The 24,912-nt window shown below is 40.8% G+C and overlaps 1 protein-coding gene across 3 annotated transcripts in view; it reads right to left on the bottom strand.

The window, feature by feature from the left end:
• Window positions 1-12,934: 12,934 nt before the first annotated feature.
• Window positions 12,935-24,912, bottom strand: part of Ankrd30a (ankyrin repeat domain 30A) — a 74,272-nt gene continuing 62,294 nt past the window's right edge. For all 3 annotated transcript variants that reach the window (XM_037204225.1, XM_037204226.1, XM_037204227.1), the window contains 7 exons: window positions 24,286-24,398; window positions 22,894-23,023; window positions 19,690-19,980; window positions 18,884-19,098; window positions 17,514-17,742; window positions 16,795-16,840; window positions 12,935-13,839 (listed from right to left, as the gene is read on the bottom strand). In XM_037204225.1, coding sequence (XP_037060120.1) covers window positions 13,706-13,839; window positions 16,795-16,840; window positions 17,514-17,742; window positions 18,884-19,098; window positions 19,690-19,980; window positions 22,894-23,023; window positions 24,286-24,398 — 1,158 coding nt within the window. In that variant the 3' untranslated portion in view covers window positions 12,935-13,705. The remainder of the gene's footprint in view (window positions 13,840-16,794; window positions 16,841-17,513; window positions 17,743-18,883; window positions 19,099-19,689; window positions 19,981-22,893; window positions 23,024-24,285; window positions 24,399-24,912) is intronic.

Here is a 24,912-nt window from a genome sequence, read left to right as displayed (position 1 = left end):
CGGCCTGGTTTCCAGAGCAAGTTCCAGGACAGCCAGCACTACACAGAGAAATCCTGTCTCGAAAAGCAAACAAAAAGAGACAATGGTACCATGGGAACAAACAGCCTGTAAGATTCAGGGTATTGTTGACCCAGAAACACAGCTCTCACCTCAAAGGGGATAAGAAACAGTGACTTTGGAACCAAATTCAGTGACTGTGGTCCTGGAATAGAGATTTAGGCTACCCCAAGCTTCATGTTCCAACATGGAAGCAGCTTCATGGAGCTATTTTATTTTATGCATATGGGTGTTTTGCCTGCATGTATGTTTGTGTACCATCTGTGTGCCATGTATGATGAGGCCAGAAGGGGGGCATCTCCTCCCCTGAACTGGAATTATCAGTTGTAAGCTGTAGTGTGGTGCTGAGAACAGAACCCTGGTCCTCTGGAAGTGCACCCAATATTGTTGGATTGTCTTTTACTTTAGCCCCACATTGGGCACCAAAATGTGGTTGTCTGTGTTTGCTCTTTTGGGGGGCCTGCCACCCAGCTCCAAATAAAACACACACGGAAGCTTATTACTTATGAATGCCCAGCCTTAGCTTGGCTTGTTTCTAGCCAGCTTTTCTTAACTTTAAATTATCCCCATCTATCTTTTGCTGGATTGTTATTTCTGTACACTTTTTCTTTCCTTCTTCTTCTTACTCTGTGTCTGTGTGTCTGGCCCCTGAAGTCCTCCTCCTTCCTTTCTCCTTCCTTCTCCTTTCTCCCAGATTTCTCTTTCTATTTATTCTCTCTGCCTGCCAGCTCTGCCTAGCCTTTCTCCTGCCTTGCTATTGGCCATTCAGCTCTATATTCAACTATCAGGTGTTTAGACAAAGTAACACAGCTTTACAGAGTTAAACAAATGCAACATAAACAAAAGTAACACACCTTAAAATAAAACCCCAACAACCCAGTGCTCTTTACCTGTGATCCATCTCCTAGTCACGTCTCAAAGCCTTTATAGTAACAGAAGTCTAAGTCAGGACACTTAAATACAGTAGTGAAAACATTAATAGATTAAAACCGAGTGGGAAAACCTTTGCTATAAGCCTTGGGTACTATCTTGATGACACTCATAGTCTTTTGGTTGGTGGGGACCAGATGTCTGTGAACTCCAAAAGATGTTAGCTTACACACAGAAGAGGGCAATAGAATGGCTCTTAAGAGGGTTAAAGTTGCAGGGGCAAGGTAGCACGTGCCTTTAATGCCAGTTCTATGTAGCAAGTTCCAGGCCTGCCAGGGCTGCGTAGTGAGACCCTGTTTGTCAGGGATGTGTGTGTGTTCTCACTATAGATAGTCCACAATGACTTGGCGCTGGACTTGCAGCATTCCAAGCTCTCCAGAATCACTGAAGTTCTAATTAGCTCTTGTCTCTACAAGTAATAGTGACAAAGCAAAGAAAGGAACTTCATTCAGTGTGGCCACGTTGGGAAGAGGCACAAAGAGGGCCAGTGTCCAGCCTTCCCAAGGTCCACCTTCAGAATGCCGACATGAGGTTAGGTTTAGACAGAGTAGACGAGGTATGCAAAGCTAAGTAGTCATGTTCCAAGTGTGGTCCTGCATGTTGAACCCACATCATCTCTGCTCCTGGCTAGGGTTCCCAGGGGGTCATGTAAGTTGTGAGTAGTACTGTGTGATGTTTTTCTCCTGGTTGGAATCAAGGTCCCAGCCTTTTCCTTTCCCTGAAAAAATTCCAACTCATTAAGGTTTATTCTGTGGATAGTCTGATGGCCTAAGGGAGGGGCACAATAGTCTCTTTAGAACAGCTTCATTTCTGGCAGGATAGTTACACATATACCCAGTATAGAGTAAGAAAGCTAAAAGTAAAAACAAAAATCTCCGCATTTTAACAAGCAAACACTGACTTCCTGGAGCCTACCCCAAATATGTGGATATCCAGTATGCCAGAACCATTCTTTGAAAAGCCTATCTTGTTGTTGATGTACAATTTTGACATTTGTATTAGTTATTTTTTTGGTTGCTGGGGTAAAACCTTATAACCAAGGTAACTTATAAAAGAAAGTTTATTTTGGCTTATGGTTCCCAAGTGTTAGAGTTCAGACAGGATGAACATCAATAGAAACATTAACTAAGACAAAGGGATTAAAATGCCATTTATTCTGGAGCCAAATGTGGCTACCCATGTTGATTGAAAAGTTTAAAAACTTGAAAAATTGACGTCTTTTAAAATAGTCTTTTCTTTTCCTCTTAATGATCATTTTTATTTTAGCATTAAAAAGATTGGTCAATTTGAGTGCCAAGATAAAAGCTTTAGAAAAACCTTTCAGTTTCTCCATAATTCAGGTAGAATGAATTGCCTGACCTTTATGTCTAATATAGTGGCTAGCTTTTTCCTCTGATCTCCAGGCAAGCTTTATTTATTAGAGCACAAATAAAATATCACCACAGGAGGGGAACCATGGAGTGTGAGGAGCCTTTTCATCTTCTAGCATCTTCTTCAGTTTCTTTCCTCAGTACCTTAAAGTCTTTATTAGTGGTTAGGTTTAGTTCAAGTTTTTGTTTGTTTGTTTGTTATGGCAGTTATGAGGTTTCCTGATCTCCTTTTCAGTTTGTTTGTTGTTTATGTATAGGAAGGTGTAATGGTTTGAATAGGAATGGCCTCCATAGATTCTGTGTTTGAATGCTTCGCCCATAGGGAGTGGCACTATTAGGAGGTGTATCCTTGTTTGAGGAAGTGTGTTAGTGTGGGGCAGACTTCGAGGTTTCATATGCTCAAGCTACGCCCAATGTGGCACACAATCTCCTTCTGCTGTCTGAGGATCCAGATATAGAACTCTTAGCTCATTCTCCAGCACCATGTCTGACCGCATGCCACCATGCTTCCCGACACAATGATAATGGACTAAACCTCTGAAACTGTAAGCCAGCCCCAATTAAATGTTTTCCTGGATAAGAGTTGCAATGGTCATGGTGTCTCTTCACAGCAGTAGAAACCCTAAGACAGAGGCTATTTGAGTTCAGTGTTAGTGTCCTGCCACTTTTTGAAAGGAAGAAAGATTTAAGAGCTAGGAGCCAGAGAAGGAGGACTCTAGGGGCCAGCCATCCAGATACACAGCAAGCCACAGAGTAAAAGTAAGATTTACAGAAGTAAGAGAACCAGAAAAGCCCAGAGGCAAACGGTAGATGGGCTAAGTTAAGTTAAAGAAAGTTGACAAGAAACTAAGCCAAGCTAAGGTCAGGTATTCACAATTAAAAATAAGCCTCCATGTGTGATTTTTTTGGAAGCTGGGTGGCAGGCCCCCCCAAAAAGAGCAAAAACACTCAACAATTTAATGGTGCCCAATGTGGGGCCCTTAATTCCATGCAGGTCTTAAGAAAGCTGAATTTTAAAGAAAAAAGGGGGGTGGGTGGGATATGGCTCCTTTAAGAGTTTCAGCCAAACAGTTTCTGCTGGTCACTGAGCATCCAGTACATAAACTAGGAACAAAAAACTAAGTAAGCCAGGCGGTGGTGGTGGTGGCGGCGGCGGCACACGCCTTTAATCCCAGCACTCGGGAGGCAGAGCCAGGCGGATCTCTGTGAGTTTGAGGCCAGCCTGGGCTACCAAGTGAGTCCCAGAAAAGGCGCAAAGCTACACAGAGAAACCCTGTCTCGAAAAACCAAAAAAAAAACAAACAAAAAACAAACAAACAAACAAACAAAAAAAACCAACTAAGTAAAAATGCCTGCCACAGTGCAAGCATTGGCATTCTAGAGCTCTAGGAAGGTTGAATGCAGTTCCTGGTCAGACCAACCTCCGACTGGCAGCAAGCTTCCTCTTGGCTTTCACAACCTGAGAAGTGGGAAGAGCCAGCTGAGAGCCCTGAGAGTGGAGAATCCAGGTGTACCTTATCAGTCTAAGGTTTACTCGCATGGTTAAAAAAGACAGGAGATTCACACTAAAGGATATCCAGACGAAAAACCTCTCAGCAGGTTACAATATGTTTAACAATGTGCGTAGCTTTACAAAAAAAAAAGGGGGGGGAGGGGTAGTCACAGAAAAAAATAATTTAAAAATAATAAAATCTTTAAAGAGAAAAATGAAAGGAATATTTAAAAAATCCATGTAAGGAATAGGAATACAAGGAACATTTCTAAACATAATAAAAGCAATTTATAGCAAGCCAACAGCAAACATCAAATTAAATGGAGAGAAACTCAAAGCGATACCACTAAATTCAGGAACAAGACAAGGCTGTCCACTCTCCCCATATTTATTCAATATAGTACTAGAAGTGCTAGCTAGAGCAATAAGACAACAAAAGGAGATCAAAGGGATACGAATTGGCAAGGAAGAAGTCAAACTTTCACTATTTGCAGATGATATGATAGTATACATAAGTGACCCCCAAAACTCTACCAGGGAACTTCTACAGCTGATAAACTCCTTCAGCAAAGTGGCAGGATATAAGATCAACTCAAAAAAATCAGTAGCCCTCCTATACACAAATGATAAAAGGGCTGAGAAAGAAGTCAGAGAAACATCACCCTTTACAATAGCCACAAATAATATAAAATACCTTGGGATAACACTAACTAAACAAGTGAAAGACCTTTTTGATAAGAACTTTAAATCTCTAAAGAAAGAAATTGAAGAAGATATCAGAAAATGGAAGGATCTCCCATGCTCATGGATAGGTAGAATTAACATAGTAAAAATGGCAATCTTACCAAAAGCAATCTACAGATTCAATGCAATCCCCATCAAAATCCCAACACAATTCTTCACAGACTTGGAAAGAAAAATACTCAACTTTATATGGAAAAACAAAAGACCCAGGATAGCTAAAAGAATCCTATACGATAAAGCAACCCTTGGAGGCATCACCATCCCGGACCTCAAACTTTACTATAGAGCTATAGTAATAAAAACAGCTTGGTACTGGTATAAAAACCGACATACGGACCAATGGAATCGAATTGAAGACCCTGACATTAATCCATGCACATATGAACACCTGGTTTTTGACAAAGGAGCCAAAACTATACAATGGAACAAAGAAAGTATCTTCAACAAATGGTGCTGGCATAACTGGATGTCAATATGTAAAAGATTACAAATAGATCCATATCTGTCACCATGCACAAAACTCAAGTCCAAGTGGATCAAAGACCTGAACATAAATCCAGTTACACTAAACTTAATAGAAAAGAAAATAGGAAGCACTCTTGAACGCATTGGCACTGGAGACCATTTCCTAAATAAAACACCGACAGCACAGACCCTGAGCACAACCATTAATAAATGGGACCTCTCAAAACTGAGAAGCTTTTGCAGGGCAAAAGACACAGTCAATAAGACAAAAAGACAGCCAACAGATTGGGAAAAGATCTTCACCAACCCCACATCTGACAGAGGATTGATCTCCACAATATATAAAGAACTCAAGAAACTAGACATCAAAGCACTGAACAGTCCAATTAAAAAATGGGCTAAAGAGCTAAACAGAGAATTCACAAAACAAGAACTACAAATGGCTGAAAGACATTTAAAGAAATGCTCAACATCCTTAATCATCAGAGAAATGCAAATCAAAACGACTCTGAGATACCACCTTACACCTGTTAGAATGGCTAAGATCAAAAACACCAATGATAACCAATGTTGGAGAGGATGTGGAGCAAAGGGAACACCCCTCCACTGTTGGTGGGAATGTAAACTTGTACAACCACTGTGGAAATCAGTATGGCGGTTTCTCAGAAAATTAGGAATCGAACTACCTCAAGACCCAGCCATCCCACTCTTGGGCATATACCCAAAGAATGCTGATACATACCATAAAGATACATGCTCAGCTATGTTCATAGCAGCACTATTTGTAATAGCCAGAACCTGGAAACAACCTAGATGCCCATCAACGGAAGAATGGATGAAAAAAATGTGGTACATATACACAATGGAGTACTACTCAGCAGAGAAAAACAATGAAAGCATGAAATTTGCAGGCAAATGGATGGAACTAGAAAAAATCATCCTGAGTGAGGTAACCCAAACCCAGAAAGACAGTTATGGTATGTACTCACTCATTGGTGGATTCTAGATATAAAATGAACAATCAGACCACAACCCATAGAACCATAAAGGCTATATATATATAGCATGGAGGTCCCTAGGACGACTGTGGCATATAATAAATTTCAGTTTTACTCAATTATTGAAAAAAATAGCCAAATGAATGGAAACACATGAACTATGAACCAAAGGCTGAGGGGCTCCCAGCTGGATCAGGCCCTCTGAATAGGTGAGACAGTTGATTGGCTTGATCAGTTTGGGAGGCATCTAGGCAGTGGGACCAAGTCCTGTGCTCATTGCATGAATTGGCTGTTTGAAACCAGGAACTTATGCAGGGACACTTGGCTTAGTCTGGGAGGAAGGGACTGGACCTCCCTGGACTGAGTCTACCAAGTTGATCACAGTCCTCGGGGGAGGACTTGTCCTGGAGGAGGTGGGAATGGAGGGTGGGCTGGGGGTAAGGGGAGGGCATGGGAGGGGGGAGAATAGGGGAACCCATGGCTGATATGTAGAACTGAATGGTATTGTAAAATAAAAAATATATATCAAAAAAAAAAAAGAAGCAGGAAAAAAAAATCCATGTAAGATGGGAAATACACAGATTCTGTATGCTAATGTGTTGATTTTGAAATTTTTGATTGTTAAAAAGCAAAGGATAGCTACAAAGAGACCTGAAAGTAAAGACAGACTGTTAAAATAAATCAACCTATATACTTTAAAAATGCCTTAACTTTTAAAAAGTCAAAAAATATGTTTGTTAAATGGAAATCAAAAATACTTTGGAGTTTTGTTTCCACAGGAGATGAGGCACTATGGATTCCTTCAGGGTTAATATGGGTCAGGTTTGATCAGGTGAGACCTACTGAAACTTGACAGATGATATCTATCAGCAAAGGTTAATGCTGGTCTTTCTAGAACTTGGTCATTATCTCAAAATTTTCTCTCTGGAACCCTAAAGATACTTCATCCACAGACAACAACAACAACAACAACAAAATATAAAAAAACTACACCCACATTCCCAGAAGTTGGGAGGGGGGTTTTTGGTTATTTGATGGGTTATGGATATTTATTATCATTTAGGGTAATATAGAATATTAATACATCCGGGCAGTGGTGGCGCATGCCTTTAATCCCAGCACTTGGGAGGCAGAGTCAGGCGGATCTCTGTGAGTTTGAGGCTAGCCTGGTCTACAAAGTGAGTTCCAGGAAAGGTGCAAGGCTACACAGAGAAACCCTGTCTCGAAAAACCAAAAAAAAAAAAAAAAAGAATATTAATACAAACTTAAAATTATTTTTGTTACACTGTATATGTTTCTACTCATCTAAAGGGTTTTTGTATATTGATGCAAATTTAAAGTTATTTTTGTTACCACATATTATATATATGTTTTTACTCTTGGTTAAGGTATTGTACCTATGCAATTTATTTATTAACTTTTCATGACAATGAGACACATCTGCTCCTGGTACACTAATTCCCTTCAGAGAGATGACAGGCATTGAAGAAACTCCTTAAGAAATTTGCTTTCATTATGGCAAGGTTAGACACTAGGCAAAGAAACTGTTCTTGCCTTTGACTGCTGACCATATGCTATGCAGACTGGACATGCAAGACACAGAGAAAAATGACTGTTGAACTTTGCCAAAACAAGGCAGGATAGTCTACAAAATTCCTGCTTCACAGAAGAGTCTGCCAAATATTCTACAGAACACAGAGGAAAGCGAATGACTGATAAACATTGCCACAAGGCAGGACAGTTCAAAATTCCTGCTTCATAGAAAAGGTTGCCAGATACTCTGGGCATGTAGGCTGAAGATGGATGCCTCAACGTTGCAGAAAAACTTTGGGTGACTTTCCAGGCAGCCAAATGTCTCTGTTGTTAGACAATATTATATCCTTCTGGGTCTTTGATGGAATTAAAGACTAAATAGTTATAGTTATAATTTTTCTTAATTATGATAAAAATGTTAGATATAAAATTTTGGATTCACTAAGATAGGCTAGATAATGCATTATTTTCTTTAAATATGCTAACTACAAATGGATTAAATATTGTAAATTAATTCTTACTTGATAACTGTTTTTGTTGTATGTACTTATACTATGTTAAAATTAAAACCTTTGTTTTTATTTAGACAAATGGGGAAATATAGTAGAATGTTTTAGGTGTGTTATTTTTGTTCATGTTGTATTTGTTTAAGTCTGTGAAGCTGTGTTACTGTGCCTGTCTAAAATACCTGATGGTCTAATAAAGAACTGGCCAATAACAAGGCAGGAGAAAGGATAGGTAAGGCTGGCAGGCAGAAAGTATATATAGATGAAAAAAACTGGGAGGAAAGATCTAAGAGATAGGAGCCAGAGAAGAAGAAGGATTCTAGGGGCCAGCCACCCTGTGGCTGTGTACAGCAAGTCACAGAGTAAGAATAAAATTTACAAGAGTAAGAGAACTGGAAAAGTCCAGAGACAAAAGGTAGATGGGATAAATTAAGTTAAGGAAAGCAGACAAGAAACTAAGCCAAGCTAAGGCTGGGCATTCATAATTGAGTACAAGCCTCTGTATGTGATTTATTTGGGAGCTGGATGGCAGGCCCCCTAAGAAAAGAGCAAAAACCTCAAACAAGCCTGGTCTTGAGAGATAGTTCCAAAGCAGCCAGTGTTACACAGAGAAATTCTGTCCCAAAAACAACAACAAGAATACCACAAACAAACAAAAACAAAACAACAAAACAACACAAACAAACAAAACCAAAACAACAACAAAAAAGAATTTGTGTGCCTGTGTACCACATGAATGCAATATCCATGGAAGCCAGAAGAGGATGTTGGATCGCTTGTAGCTAGATTTATAGGCAGCTGTAAGCTGCCTGATTAGGTGCTGAGACTCAAACCCTTGTCCTCTGGATTTTAAATACTACAGAGCTATCACAATTAAGTTGGTTTGATAACAGCATCAAATCAGTCACACTAATCAATGAAACAGAATCAAGGAGCCAAGTGCACACACCTACAACCATCTGATTTTTAATGAAGAGCTGTAAATACACACTGGCAAAAAGACAGCATCTTCAGTACGTAGTGCTGTCACACTGGAGAGCTACATGTAGAAGAATGAAACTCGATCCTTACTGCTCACACTACACAAAAACCCAAGTGGATTAAGAAACTCAACATAAGCCTGGTCCTCTGAATCTGACAGAGGAGAAAGTAGAGACTATGCTTCAAGTTCCAGGCATAGGAAAGGACTTTCAAGACCGACAATAGACAAATGGGACCACAGGAAACTAAAAGTCGTCTGTAAAACCAAGGACACCATCATTAGAGTGAAAAGAAAGTGTAGGGAGTGGAAACAAGACTCTATTAACTGTGTATCTGATAGAGGTGTCTAGAATAAACAAAAGAACAAAGAGCCCCAAATACTCCCATGGAACTAAACAGAGAGCTCTCAAAGAAGAGAAATGGCTGGGAAATATCTATACACACATACATTTGGTTTTTCGAGACAGGGTTTCTCTGTGTAACAGCTTTGGCTGTCCTAGAACTATCTCTGTGTACCAGGCTGGCCTTAAACTCACAGAAATCTGCGTGTCTCTGCCTCCAGAGCGCTGGGATTAAAGGTGTGTACCACCACTGCTCGGCTGAGAAATATGTTTTAAGTGTTCAACTCCTTAGCCATCTGGGAAATGCAAATTAAAAACTTGGAAATTTCATCTTACAGTCAGAAGGCTAAGACAGAAAAAAAGATGATAAATGCTGGTGTGTACATGGGGAAAGGAACCACGTATTCTCACTGTTGCTGGGAGTGCAAACTGCTATAACCACCACGGAGATATCAGTAGATCTATCACATGACCCAGCTATACCACTCTTAGACAGGCACCCAAAGGCCTCTGTGTCTTACTACAGAGATACTCACTCATCCTTTTTCATTGCTGCTCTATTAACAATAGCCAGGAAACGGAAGCAGCAGAGATGTCCATCAATGGACAATGAAAATGTGGTGCATTTACACAACAGAATGTTATTCAGCTGTTAAAAATGGAATTGTGAAATTTGCAAGTGAAAGGATGAAGTTAGAAACACTCATTTTGAGTGAGGTAACTCAGAGAAAGACAAAATTCTGTGTTTTTTTCTCATTAGTGGATGTTACCTTTGAATCTTCTAATATGTGTATTCCATTAAGAATTTTGTAAGGGGCCAGTGATGGGGAGGGGCCTTCAAGGAAGAGACAGAACACAGTGTTAGAAAGGGCAATAATGGAATAGGAAGTGTTAAATTAGGGTAGAGGTGTAGCTAGAGTTTTCCTGCCTGGCCCACAGTCAGGACAAATTTTTGTCACCTGCCAGTCCCACAGCCGCTCAGACCCAACCAAGTAAACACAGAGACTTATTTTGCTTACAAACTGTATGGCCGTGGCAGGCTTCTTGCTAACTGTTCTTATAGCTTAAATTAATCCATTTCTATAAATCTATACCTTGCCACATGACTCGTGGCTTACCGGCATTTTCACATGCTGCTGGTCATGGGTGGGGCTGGCAGTGTCTCCTTCTGCCTTCCTGTTCTTTTATTTCTCCTGTTAGTCCCGCCTATACTTCCTGCCTCGCCACGGGCCAATCAGTGTTTTATTTATTGACCAATCAGAGCAACTTGACATACAGACCATTCCCCAGCACAGCCAAGTACAGACCATCTCAGACACCTGCACTCAGGCTTGTGGTCCTAATCATCCTCTATGCGGACCTGCTGGGTAAAGCCATGAGGAACCCGAGAATGAGCTCCCACAGGACATACAGAACATCCCACAGCATAGAGGGGTAAGAGAAGAGGGTAGAGAATGGAATATGGAGAAGGAGAACTAACACTATGGTCTTTTGAAAAAGCCATGTGGAAGTCCACTACCATCTGAGTTACCTGAAATCATGGTAGCAAATAAAATCTCCAGTCCCAGTAAGGGTTACCTCTTTTTGAGCTGTTGGCCAATGGGTCCCATGACCCACTGGGTAAGCATTACAGGCTACTGCCAATACTCTCAGCTGTCCTCCAGAAGTTGACAGTAAGACCCTGTTGCTGAAGATGCCACATATTTGAAGCAGTGGAAGTGAGGAAATCAAGTTGGTACTCATATGCAAGCTTCATCTTTGATGGTTAGAAGCTGCTACATCTTCTACCGGAGGAGAATAGTAACTATAATGACTGGCCTGACAAGACATGCCCACTGGGGCAATACTGGCACAAATGTCATGTGAGTAACATTTTGATTGGATCTAAGGCCCACTTCATGGGACAGAACCCAAACCCTGCAACCAGGTAAGTCATAGAGCCTAGGGGAGAACTCAATCTCTGAACTCTCACCAGAGAAGCTTCTGTTTGCTGTAGACAGCAATTAACACAGAAACCCTCAACTGGTCAGTGTGCAGATAAGTGGATGTGGAATGCTAAGCCCTAAGTGGGGCAGTAATCTTCATGGAAGAGGGGGCAGAAAGACTGTAAGAGCCAGAGATGATGGATAACACCAGAAAGTGTTTTCCCAACACAACAGGGCAGGTGAACACGTGAACTCACCACAACTGTGCCAGCATGCTACAAGACCTTTGCAAGCAGAAGCCAGACAAAAGTCCCAGCATAGAGAGGTGGGCACAAATATCCCATCTTGAATTTTCTGACTATAAAAAGTTATTGAGATAACTGTTAAAGTTGAAATAATATTCACAGATTAAATACTGAACTTCCTGACTCTGATTATTCCACTACAGGTATGTATGATAACTCCTTGTTTTTAAAAGACATGTATTTAGGAATAAATGTGTCATGTTTACAATTCACAAGGGAAAAATGCTCTTTTATACCCCCTTATTTGCATTTATTTTGAAAGAGGAAGAGAAGGGGAAGGATAAAAACAAATGTTTACATTTGGGGAATGAATGGTAATAACTAAGATTTCTTTGTATTATTCTTAAAAAAATTCTATAGTACTCCAACAAAATAGGACATTTACAAGCTCCTGAATGTGCGTACAAAGGAACAATACTAAATGGACTCAATAGGGTGTGTGTGTGTGGTGCATTTATACATGTGTATATGTACATAAAAATAACAAAGAGGCCGTGAATCTGAGAGGAACTTGGGAAGGACACAGGAGGAGCTGGAAGGAGAGAGGGAAGGGTAGAAATGATGTAAATATAGCACACATGTATGAAATTCTCAAAAATTTAATTTATTAAAATATAAAAATAATTTAAAATGTTATCAACAACTTCTAACTCATTAAGAAAAATAAAGAACCATTAATCCACATGGATACTAGTAAATGAATATATTTTAAGTTTGACAAGAAACCGGTATTTACAGTCACAAATTACCTCCTCATAAAACATTTATTACAAAAGTAAATATACAGGGGAAAAACAGAGCAGATAATTGCTCTAGTAATCAATATCAAAATCATAATAGTAGAGAAAAATCTAAATTAGAGATCACATCTTGTAATACTCTTGTCAAAAATTACATGATTTAATAATAATGCAACAGAAAATTCAATTCAAGGGCACTCTACTTGAATTCTACCCTGAAGATTTAAGGTCTTGAAAATCAAGGAAAGACTGAGCAATGTTCCAAACTGAAGGAGTCTAAGGAATGTAAGTAACTGGAATCCCTGAGTCTGAATGGGACCAGTTTTTGTTAAAGGACACTGTAGGCAAGAGTCAACTGGAAAAGGACCTGAGGCTGATATCCAGGGTGCATTAGTGGTAGCCTTCCGATTACAAAGGTGACACCAGTTACTCAGGCTGTTGTTAATTACAAAAAATACTAATACAGTCCAGGACAGTGGCAGATGGCAGCTAGGCTCTCTGAGATGGTTCAGAGTGGGGAAGGGCACAATTCTTTGAACTTTTGTCTAATTTTAAGACTTCAAAAAAAAAAAACCCATCAAAGATGAACAAGCAAATGAATAAACAGAACAGGTGCAAAGTCTTAGGTAACTGCTTTCCTGTGGGATCAACAACTACAAATCATCGCTTAAAAGATTAGGTTTGATGGTGATACTGTGGCTGTAACAGGTTAAAATGTTAAAAATGGCTGCAGCGGCAGCATACTGAAGTGATGTCTGGCTAAGTCTTCTGGCCCACAGACAGTGATAAAAAAAGAAAAGTATAAATACTCATGAGAAACAGGCTTTTGGGTGTTTTTGTATGTAAAACTTGGTAATAGTGGTTTAATAATACTTGTAAAATGTGCTTAAAACCACCAAAACCCCCCAGGTAAACATGTTAATTTTCTAATACATATGACAAAAAAGTTTCCTTCACTTCTGTTTTCAAGTCATACATTTACTAGGAAACAATTACAATATATAAAGTCTAATAAATATATTTTAGACCATATATTAATATATATTATTGGTACAAAAATATTAGGTTTCATTATAAGCTTGTTTTTCTGCGTGGACACGTAGCCCTAGCTGTCCTTGAACCGAGGATATCTACTTGCCTCTGCTTCCCAAGGGCTGGGGTCAAAGCCGTGTGCTACCACACCAGTTCACCGCAACATTTAAGACACACACAGTGCATGTCCCTTTATCTTCTCTGGGGCTCTGTTCCTTTGCTCCTCCTCCCAAACAGTCCCTCTTCTATTATCACGCCTTTTCTTCCTTTCCTTCTTTCTTTCAATTCAGCAGATCCTGTATTTTTTCTTTAAATTGTCTATATATTCTTGCGTTTCTTCTAAGATTAGATCTTGACCTGATTTAGTAGCAGATTCAAGGGGTAAAACTCTGCAGAACTCAGATTCAAGTTCAGCCGCAGCTGGAAAGAAAGGAATATACATACATTATATACATACATACATATATACATACATACATACACGCATACATATCAAAGACTTCACAGTTAACTAAGCAAATGTCAGTCGAAGAGATGCAACTGAACTGGTAATGTGTGTGTGTAACTATACTGAACTTGCTCACAGGTGTGTACTTAATTACCATTGTGAATATCAAAGTGTCTGAGTTGACTCTTTTACTCAACAATCATGGACGAAGTTACTGTAACAAGCACAGGAATGACAAGATGAGATGATATGGTCCACTCCCGACAATCATGTACAGATTACATCACAGAGCCATAGTGTTGAGAACAGCATGGCACAGCACTCAGAGAGGCATGTGGACCAGTGCAGCAGAAGGCCACTGAAACCAAGTCGTAATATTTGAGTCCAAAAATATACACTGATGAGAAGAAAATATCTTTAACAATTGGTGCTGGGAAACTGGATGTCCACACGTAGAAAGATGAAACTAGATCATTCTCTATCACACTGCACAACAACTCCAAATGGGCAAAAGACTTCAATGTAAACCCTGGAAGTGCTGGAAGAAAACGTATCAGTACCCTACGAGATACACACAGGCAGGAAAGGACTTCTGAACAGGATTCAGTTTGCTCAGGAACAGCTGACAAACTGGGCCTCTTCCATACAGCACCGGAAACGATGAAGTGAAGAGGAACGCATGGAACAGAGAGAATCTTAGCATAGAGCTGACAGAGGATTACTATTCAAATACCGAAGAGTCAAGAAGACCAATAATCCAATTAAAAATGGGCTATGGATCTGAACAGAGTTCTCAAAAAAGGAACCAAAAATCAGGGAAGTATAAAGGGGCCACATGTTGGGGTGGGGAAGGCTGAGAGGAGAACAGCAGGATACAGGTGACAGGAAGTGGGAAACGGAATATTGGGGAGGGGGCTCCAACGGGGAGGAGGAGGAGGAAGGTTAATACAAAAGGAGAGGGACCAATACCAGGTTGTTTGACAAAGTCTTAAGGAAGCATATTACTTTATATTTACCAAAGTGTGTGTGTGTGTGTGTGTGTGTGTGTGTGTGTGTGTGTGTGTGTGTGTGTGTAAAATCGTAAAGGAAGTTATGCCACTTAGGCTGACAGCGCTTCCCACAAGCACCACAGATTAACAAAAACTCTAGTAACAGTTGTGAGAAACCCCCTTTGGAATGGTGGCTCAGCATAGTCATGGTGACCCCTACAACAACAGAGACCCTTGATGTGGTCCTTGGTTATCTCTCGGAGGTTGAGGCAAGCCCACATTGCCAAAGACACTGGAAACTTAGGACAGAGGAATAGATCAATCGAGCTGGATCTGACCAGAAAGCTTCCTACCTGCGGGCTTCTCCTAGTGTCAGAAGGTACTATGTAAGCTGCCAAAGGAGACAGCTGTCAGCATCCCTGCCAAAGGAGACAGCTGTCAGCATCCCTGCCAAAGGGGACAGCTGTCAGCATCCCTGCCAAAGGAGACAGCTGTCAGCATCCCTGCCAAAGGGGACAGCTGTCAGCATCCCTGCCTGGCTGGAAAGCCCGAGAACCACAACAGCTACACAGGCAAGACCGCTTAACAGTGCAACAGTGGCACTTGTATGGGGAGGCAACCAACAGTGTCTGCTTGAACCTGAAGCCACTCGACTGGAGGGAATTCCTGCCTGGTACTGTGAACCTGGCCAAGAACCTGGGGCTGGACAGGTCACAGGCCTCAGAGGAGAAGCCACGACTGCCATGGTATTAAAGTGCCACAGCTTCCAAGTGCCTTGTAGACTTCTGACTCCTTATGTCCACAGACGTGTGCAGCTCTCATCTGTCACCAGAGAAGCCTCTCTTTGCAGCGCATGGAGGCTATCACAGACCCACAACTGGTCAAAATGTAGAGAATAAGGGGCTATGTGGTGCCTTATCCCCAAACGGAACATTTATATCATAACTCTGACACCTGGCGCTCAGGGAGTATCATGGAAGAGAAGGGAGTAAGGCCTGAGGTCCTGACACCTGCCCTGACATAGTGACTTCTGGACAGGATGACGATGCTGCATCCATAAACTACCAACAATATGGCTACCTCCACAATATCTGCAAAGACTCCATCAGTTGGCATGCTACCAGGATGGAGGGGAAACCCACACAAAGATCCTGACCTTTTTTTTTCCTGGTCCAACTGACACAATTTATCTGGGAAGAAAGAACTTCAATTGAGAAAATGCCCCTATTACATTGCCTGCAGGCAAATCTGGTAGGGACATTTTCTTGATTAATGACGGATGTGGGAGGGCCCCACTCACTGTGGGCGATGCCACCCTTGGGCAAGTGGCTCTGAGTTGTGTAAGAAAGAAGGGTGGTCAGTCAGCAGCCTTCCTCCATGGCTTCTGCTTTGGTTTCTGACCCCAGGTTCCTGACTTGCCTCAGTGATGAAAGTGCGAGATGAAAACAACCTTTTCCTCCCCAAGTTGCTTTTGGTCATGGTCTTTTCACAGCAACAGAAACCCAAGACAGCCCAACCTGAGATGAAGAGCAGTCACTGGCTGCTCAGAGAGGGAGAACCAGTCTTTTCCAAGGATGAGACCTCATTCTAAGTGGTTAGTCCTAAAAACAGGCAAATAAGGCAGCACTAGCTGGGCCTGCTGGATGCCTACATTAGAAGAGGAGGCCATGAACCTGAGAAGTGTGGGGGGACATGGGCGGACTGAGAGCGGGCAAAGGTGGAAATGGTGCCATGACTTATACAGGAAATTCTCAGACGTAGAAGGAATAAACATTGGCTGCATTAAACCATGAAAGAAATATCTTCACATCTTCAATTCTGTGTAAGACAATGATTAATTAAAAATCTATTCAACAAACAAGAAAAATCATGTCATTTAATATTGAAAATTTATTTCAAAAATTAGTCAATCTAAACTTAATAAATTTTGGTACATACCTTCATTAAGTTTTCTATTTATACTTTTTTCCAACTCCTGATGCATCTGAAATGAGTTGAATATTTGTAATGTTTAAGAAAGTAGAACATTTTTAACAGAAATTAATCTTATTCAATGTTACACATTTATTTAATTAATAAGTAGTATCTGCATCAGATTCCTTTTAATCATAAATATCCACATACAGGAATTTGGATGGCACCCATTCTCTTGGCATTTGAATGGGAACTTAGGATGTTTTAGGAAAATTGTCATTAGGTGTGTGGTAACATGTCAAACTATACTTGTAGTCACAAGCATATTTAATTTCCAGAACCTAACTTAAGCACAACTTTATTTTTGGTTTTTTGAGACAGAGTTTCTTTATATAGCTCTGGCTGTCCTAGAACTCACTCTGTAGACCAGGCTGCCTCAAACTCACTGATACCCACCTGTCTCTGCCTCCCTAGTGCTGGGATTAAAGGCGTGCGCCACCACACCTGGCTTAAGTACAACTTTTAAAGAAATGTACTGGCTTAGCTACATTCCCTGAACCAAGTAACAGTGAGCACCTGTTGAAATGAGAACTCTGGGAACTTTAACAATTTTTCTCCTTTAGCATAAATTACTATGACATTAGTATGCACAGGTCAACAAAACATCTCAGTATCGTGTATTAAATTAAAAGTAAGAATTTTATCAGAAACTTGAACTCAAAGGAAAAAAGCTATATACTAACCTCGGTCAGGTAGATTTCCATCCTTTTATTTGATGGCTGTAGGCCTGAGGTAGGAATCACTATGTTTTCTCTTGGAATAAGAGTCCTATTGAATACCAAACTATTATGAAGGCCTCCGAGGCAAGGACACTCTACAATAGGCCGCGTACTAAGAGAGCTTAGCAACGATCTATTCTGCTGTTCCTCCAGGAGCAGTTTAGTGCTGGTCTCCTCCAGCCTCTCGTTAGTCCTGTGAAGACCACAAAAGACAAATACATAGTGTCTCAAGGTCCCAATGAGTCCCGAGTAAGGGCTGCTTAAAAAGCTGCCATGTGAATACATGGAATTTGCAACTCAACAGTCACTCAGCACGGAAAGCCTGTCAGAACTCACTACTGAGTATGACAGGCTTAAAACGACTCTAAAAAGTGCAGGTATGTTTAGAGGGCCTCTTAACTAACAAGTAATTCCAACAAAGTGGGAGGGAGAGACACGGTTGTTGAGATGTACTGCTTAACCAGCAACATTGTTGCCTTCTGGAAGGGCTCGGCTTCCCGGCTTCCTGAGGGTGTCATCAGAAACACTTGTTAAGTGCTAACTGGGTGGGGACTGGTGGACTGTTTGTCTCACTACAACAGACACGTCACTGTGTAATTAAAACATGTTTCACTCCCTGGAGAGATCTAAGTAGAAACTTCCCTCAAGAGAAGTTTTAAGCATTTGCTCCCATTATTCAGGATAAATTAAACATCTGACACCAAGGACCAATGCAGACAGAGCAAGACTAGGAATGAGGCGCTGGGCTGAGGCTTCTGTCCTACGCTAACACTTCCCGATATCACATGTAAACTTTACACAATTAGAAATCCTTTCGATTATAATTTGTTTATGGGAACCTCTGACAGAAACACTAAAGATGACTAAATACTAAAGAAAATTAAAACACCAAATGCTCAAAGCGCCCAGAGGAGGAATATCAGAGGTACCTGATCCTTGGGACTAAGTTGTCTTGTTTCCAAAACAAAACACAAGCAAGCCTGTAAACAATCCTCTTTAAAGGAATGTGGATGAGCAATTGTATAACAATATAAATGTCTTAACTATAAAGCTTCAAAAATATCTATGTGAAAGCCTGACAGACCATATAAACTAAGACAAAATGACAAAAAAGAATATAAACTATCCCAGAGCCACATTTGGATGGTCACTTACAACATTATTTCCAAACCTGTACTGTCTAGCCAGCCTCCCCAGCCTCCTGGTCTCACTGAAAGGCTGCTGCGGAGATACATCAGGATCATATTGTCTCCCCAGCCTCCCGGTCTCACTGAAAAGGCTGCTGTGGAGATACATCAGGATCATATTGTCTGAGACTCAATGCCGTGCCTTACTTGTTCAGTTTGCTTGACAGTGATTTTCTAATTCGGAATTCTTCTTGGTAGAGTTGCTTATATTTTTCTAGTTCTATTTTATCAAAGTCTTCTTGAGTCTTCTTTCTGGAGAGCTGGGACTCCAGGTCTTTAATCCGGAGCTCCAGCTGACTCCTCACTGAAGCGTTACTGTTCTCTCTCAGCTGCTCCAGGTTTTCCTGAGAGGCTGCCTGTGCCTACAGCAAATCCAGAGACTATACTTCAGGAGAAATTACAACCCAAGCATCAGTCACGTGTTTTCTTTTAAGTCAAATGTGTGAAAACAGATGCTGACCCTGAGATTCAAACACTTATCAACTACTAGACTTGAATTACAAAAAAACTGAATCTTCTTCATGTTGTTTTTTATTTTGGTCCTGGGAATCAAATCTAACTAAGTGCTTTACCACTGTGGTGCATCCCAGTTCTGAATGACTTGTATGCTAGCACACAAGAATCTGATAATTCAAAGAACAATAGAATCAGCTCCAAAGTTCAAAGCTTGAACTAGACGACTTAAGAATAACTCAAGAGTTTGGTACACTTTATACATCAATTTGTTTTCCGTCCAGCAATCTTATTTTATGCAAACTAGCTTTGAAAGACAAATGACTCTCTAATGAAAGATCAATGGAGTGAGCTATAATAACGAAGAACACTGGGACACAGGAAGACGACATGTCCTCTTCTAAAACTCTGGAAAACAAACCAGAGCTAACACACACTGCGCACACAGCCAGCTCCTATCTGCGTGATGAACTGCGTGCATCACAGGAACAGAAACTAACCTGCAGGAAGAGGTTGACCTGTTTTAACTTGTCCACCAGGTCTTGCCTCGCTCGCTCCTCCACCTCCCGCTTGTACTGCTGCAGCTCACTCTGCTCCACCAGGCTCTTTTCCATGTGACTTCGGAGGCTGACCACTTCTTGTTCCAGTCTCTTCTTATTCTTCTCTAGTTTCACACACTTCTTCTGCACAGTTTTCATCAATAGCAATTCCTGCTGAAGATACTGATTTTTTTTATCCAGATGTAGACATTTTGAAGATATGGATTCCAATTGTGATGTAAGATCATCAATCTGTAGGAATAAAATACTACAGTTTGGCAATGAAGAAGGCTGAGAACAGAGCAGCATAAAACCAATACAAATTTTACCTGAGTTCAGTTGTAATTAAATATAACCTGCAATGATTCTTAGAATGAGGTTTCTTCTTTCTTTTTGGTCTTTTGAGACAGGGTTTCTCTGCAGTCCTGGCTGTCCTGAAACTCCCTTTCTAGACCAGGGTGGCCTTGAACTCACAGAGATTCACCTGCCTCTGCCTCCCAAGTGCTGGGATTAAAGGCGTGCATCACCACGCCCAGCTCATAATGAGGTTGTTAATTACTCAGAAAATAAAGTCAGAAGTAGTAGCAGTCATAAAACATATTTTTTATGATCATTATTTTGTTACACACCAGAGCACGCATGTTAGATTTGTTTTTATGGGACTGTCTCCTATCTTTCCTTCTGAAAATGACTCTAAGTCATTTCAGAAAATTGCATGGTGGCACACTCTGGTACACACTGGGAGGCAGAGGCAGGCGATCTCTGTGAGCTCAAGGACAACTTTGGACAATCAGGGCTACGTAGAGAAACCATACCTCAAAACACACACAAAAAAAGTCTATAACCATTTCCCCCATCTTCACGAGAGAAATTTTAGGGATATACTGAGTTACTCAGGGACCTGTGGCTTCAGTGACTCTTGGTGAGGGGCAGTGACATCCTGCAGCATAAAATTATCGACATGGGCAACCCTCTTTTGAACAACAATTCAGCAGTCCTAAACAAGAATTAGGATTACAACAGAACTGATCATTTAGGGAATCCCTCTGTAGATGGTAGAGCGGACTCTCACTCCTAAAGCTCCAAAGGTCAGCTTCAGCTGGCAGCCACGAGAATGAAGTCCCTTATACTGGTCCCAGCTTCAAGTCATCCAGATGATGCCAAATGGTAGAGAAATGACCTGACTCAATGAGCCTTACCTAAACCAGACTGCAAACCAAATACATGTTGCTTTGAGATGCTGAATTTTGAAGTGGTTTATTATATATCACTGAGTGGAATTGATAATGACACTAAATATCTTTTTAAAAACCCTTAAAGATGCAGGGCACCCTTAGATCAGATAGTAAGGAGCAGTAGGAAGGAGCTAGAGAAAGAAACCCAGAGGGTTATAGGGATGGACTCTTAGGGAAGCCTGGTGTTCCTTACAGAGACTGACAAGAAGGACTTCAAGGCCTGTGAAGAAAATGACACTGTAATCTGGACAACTACTGCTTTACAGCAAGTGATGGAGCCGACAAGAGATACACATGTATACAAGGGGGATTTAACAAAGAACTAAGATTTACTGAGTTCAAATGCCTTTTCCCAACTGTTGACTTTTCACATGTCAAACTGCCAAATGATGTTAAATTTCTGAGATAAGAAATCCTGACACACATGGTCTAAAAATGGAGCCAAGACCGTGACTATAAAACTATTTGTCAAGACTCTGGAATGATGTAGGGCAGAGCCTCAAATTCTCTTAAAGTGTACCAAGGGCACTATCTCAGAAGGACTCATCTCAAAGTTCTGTAGAAGTGGTTCTTCTATGGAAGGACTCCTAACAGAATACACAGGAGCTTCACAGTTCTTGGGAGAAACACAGAAATACGAACAGTTTGCAAGCTTAGACAAAGACCAGGACAGTAGAACTGAAAAGTGCCTCTGGCCCTTGGATAACCTAAGAAAAGGACATGGCGGTAAACACAGGCTACTTCATGTGAAAAGAAGAAAATGAACAGCCGGGCAGGTAGAGCAGGGTCAGGACGGGGTCCTGAACAAGCGGCAGCATGCACCAGAGCCTCCCATTCCCCTCTAAACAAGAGGCTCTTCAGTAATTTAGCAGGATGTTGGGTTTATGGATGGAGATATAACTTGTCTCTTTAGTTCGGAAGTCTTCACATTAGGAGGAAATTTGTTTAGTTATTCTAATAGGGGCCACCTACTTGTCACATGCTCACCCGTGCCCAATAGAAACAGTAAGATCTTACATTTCAAGCCTGAGTCTGATGCCATGTTACTGAGTCCCACATGGCACTGAGAAAGAATAAGTGTTATTTTCAAGTGGGAAAACGAACACTGTGGCCTCAAAGCACAGCCACTGGTTTTAGAACATACCCCCCTCCAATTACAAAAAGGAAGGATCCACGCCATATCTGACTTGCTTCTAATGACCAGAGTGATACAAAAGGAAAGCCACATGCTGCCAGTGTGGGGTTAGAGAAGCTGCCTCACACTGATGCCGCTGTGCTGGGAGAACCCTAGGCCCCCAGCAGCTCAGGCAGTGCTGTATAGGTGTGCCAGCTGCCTGCCCCACGTGAGGTTTTAGCCAGCAACTAGATAACAATCTCATGTGTGTTCTACCATTCGATAAGGTATTACTCAGCAACAAGAAGACATTATGTTCGGATGCTTGCTACAACCCAGTGTTAAGTCAAAGGAGCCAGAACACACACGGTGATTCCACTGACATGGAACGCCAGAACAGGGACCTACAGGGACAAAGCAGACTCAGTGGATCCTTAAGGCTGTGCTGAGAAGGGGCCACATGATAGATAAAAGGCATTATTTTAGGGTAGCAAGACATATTCTGAAGTGGTAAAGATTGTACAGTTTTATGAATATAATACATGATATGCTAACTATATCCCAATAAAGCTGCTACCAACAAATAAATAAACCAATAAAAGAGACTTGGGACTCATGATTTAGGATCATATAATGATGGATTGCAGCCTGGGTTCAAGATGTAAGATCAACAGTATGACTTTTTAATAGAAATTAACACAATTTTCATTGACATCAAGTCCATAAAATGAAACAATTAAAAAACTTCAAAGCATCTAGAGAGTTATAGTACTTAAAATTGAGCTATTTTGGGCCCCAAAACTGATTAAAAATTACCTTTTTTATAAGCTTATTAACTGGGATATCCATTTCAAATTGACTGTTTTTTATATCTTGATGGAGATTAAGTTCTCTGTTTTCCTGTTCATTTAATTCTTTTTTGGTCGTTTTTAAGCTTTCCTTAAATCTGCAAAAGTGCACAGAATAAGTGAAGCCATAAAGAGTACATTCAATAGTTATTAAACAGATACTAAATTCTATCATATGAAAGAGATAAATTTGTAAATTGTGATCCTCTCTCATTTATAAACCTAAAATCTAAGCATTCTAATGAAATTAAAATCTTAGGTAAACAATATGAAGAAAAATTTATGCTATGTATGGGAGACAGAACTAATATTGTAAGCGTGTACAGAATACCTGTAATTATTTATATCCATTTTAGTACATTAATATAAAATATCTTTATGTATTAACTGTAACCCTGATATCAGTAACCAAGGAGAAGATACATGAATACACTTTGTTGCCTGTTAGCCTCTTCTCCAAGGCAAAGCACACAGCAATCAGCACTGATGATGTAGTAGAGAGGGAGTGCTCAGCATCCAGTCCCAACAAGTATCAAGGAGATTATCCAAAGCAGGAAAAGGGGAAAGGAAAAAACAGTCTTTGCAGTTTGAGTGGAGGGGGAAACAAAATAGCACTTCACAAGAAATGAAAGAGGAAAACAGCACATGAAGTCTTAGAGAGAGAAGAAGAAATCTAGAAGTCTTTGGCAGGAATAGCAACAAAATCCAAAAGACGCAAAACTACATACAAAGCACAGGGCTGCACACGTGTGTCACTCAGAGACGGAACTCTAGTGTACAGTGTATGCAAGGCCCTGGGTTCCCTCTCTAGCACCCCCATCCTTCCACACAGTCAATGCACACAGGACAGTTAAATAAGAAAAATGCATTGATTAGAATCAGAGAGAAAAATCTCAGCAACAAGCAGGAGAGCAGTCCTGTTGGGGCTGCAAACACTGGAAAATACTCCCCTCTAACTGACTGCTGACGTGGGAATGAAGCAGTCAGTACGGGGCCTGCATGGGTCTGCAGCAGGTCCTCTGAGCAAATATCACAGCTGTCAGCGGAATAGGTTTATGGGAATCCTGAGTGGGGGAAAGAGTGGGTCTTGGATTCTTGTGCCTTCTCTTGGGCTCTTGTCCAACCTCGATGTGATGGTCTTTGTCTTATATTTTATTAGTATGTTTTGTTGTTATTTCTTAGAGCCTGTTCTCTAATGGGACAAGAAGGGAGTGAATCAAGATGGGAAGGGAAGGTGGGGAGGAGCTGGGAGGAGTAGAGGGCGGGAAACTGTGATCAGGAAATGAATTTGTATTGAGGCTGCAGTGAGACCACAGTTAAACCAGTAAAGAAGGCTGGGACTGAAACAGCAAAACCTTACTCGGTCAGTTCTTTTTCTAACGCACAGTTTTTCTTCTGTTCTTGGTCCAAAGCATATTCCAGAGAGTCTTTCAGCTTAGCAAGTTTCTTCAGTTTTTCTTTATCTTCTTCAGACTTTGAAAATAATTTTTAAAGAAAATAATTATTAAAAATTATTTATTTTGTGTCTGCTGGGGGCTGTGTGTGTGTGTGTGTGTGTGTGTGTGTGTGTGTGTGTACAGCTCTCAGGAGTTAGTTCTCTCCTTTTATCATACAGATTCCAGGGAGCAAACCAAGGTCAGACTTGGTGGCAAGAGCTTTTATTTGCCTGATCCTTCATGCCAGTGCTTAGGCTTTGTTTGTTTGATGTTGTTTTGCTTTATTTTGCTTTGTTTTAAAGTTTTTCTGAGAAATTAACTGTTAGCCCAGGCTAGCTTGAAACTGACTATGCAGCCCAAGCTGGCCTTAAACTTTTGGCAATCCTCCACCTTCAGTCTCCCAAATGCTGAGATTACATGTCTCTCCCTCCATCAATAATAATAATAATAATAATAATAATAATAATAATAATAATAATAATAATAATGAAAACATAAGCTAGGCATAGTGGTGCTCACCTTTAGTCCCAGCACTTGGGAGGTAGAGGCGG

Source organism: Peromyscus leucopus, chromosome 3, assembly GCF_004664715.2.
Source record: "Peromyscus leucopus breed LL Stock chromosome 3, UCI_PerLeu_2.1, whole genome shotgun sequence".
NCBI classification, from domain to species: Eukaryota; Metazoa; Chordata; class Mammalia; order Rodentia; family Cricetidae; genus Peromyscus; species Peromyscus leucopus.
The sequence above is the reverse complement of the archived record's forward strand: the minus strand, read 5'-3'. Positions and strand labels throughout refer to the sequence as shown.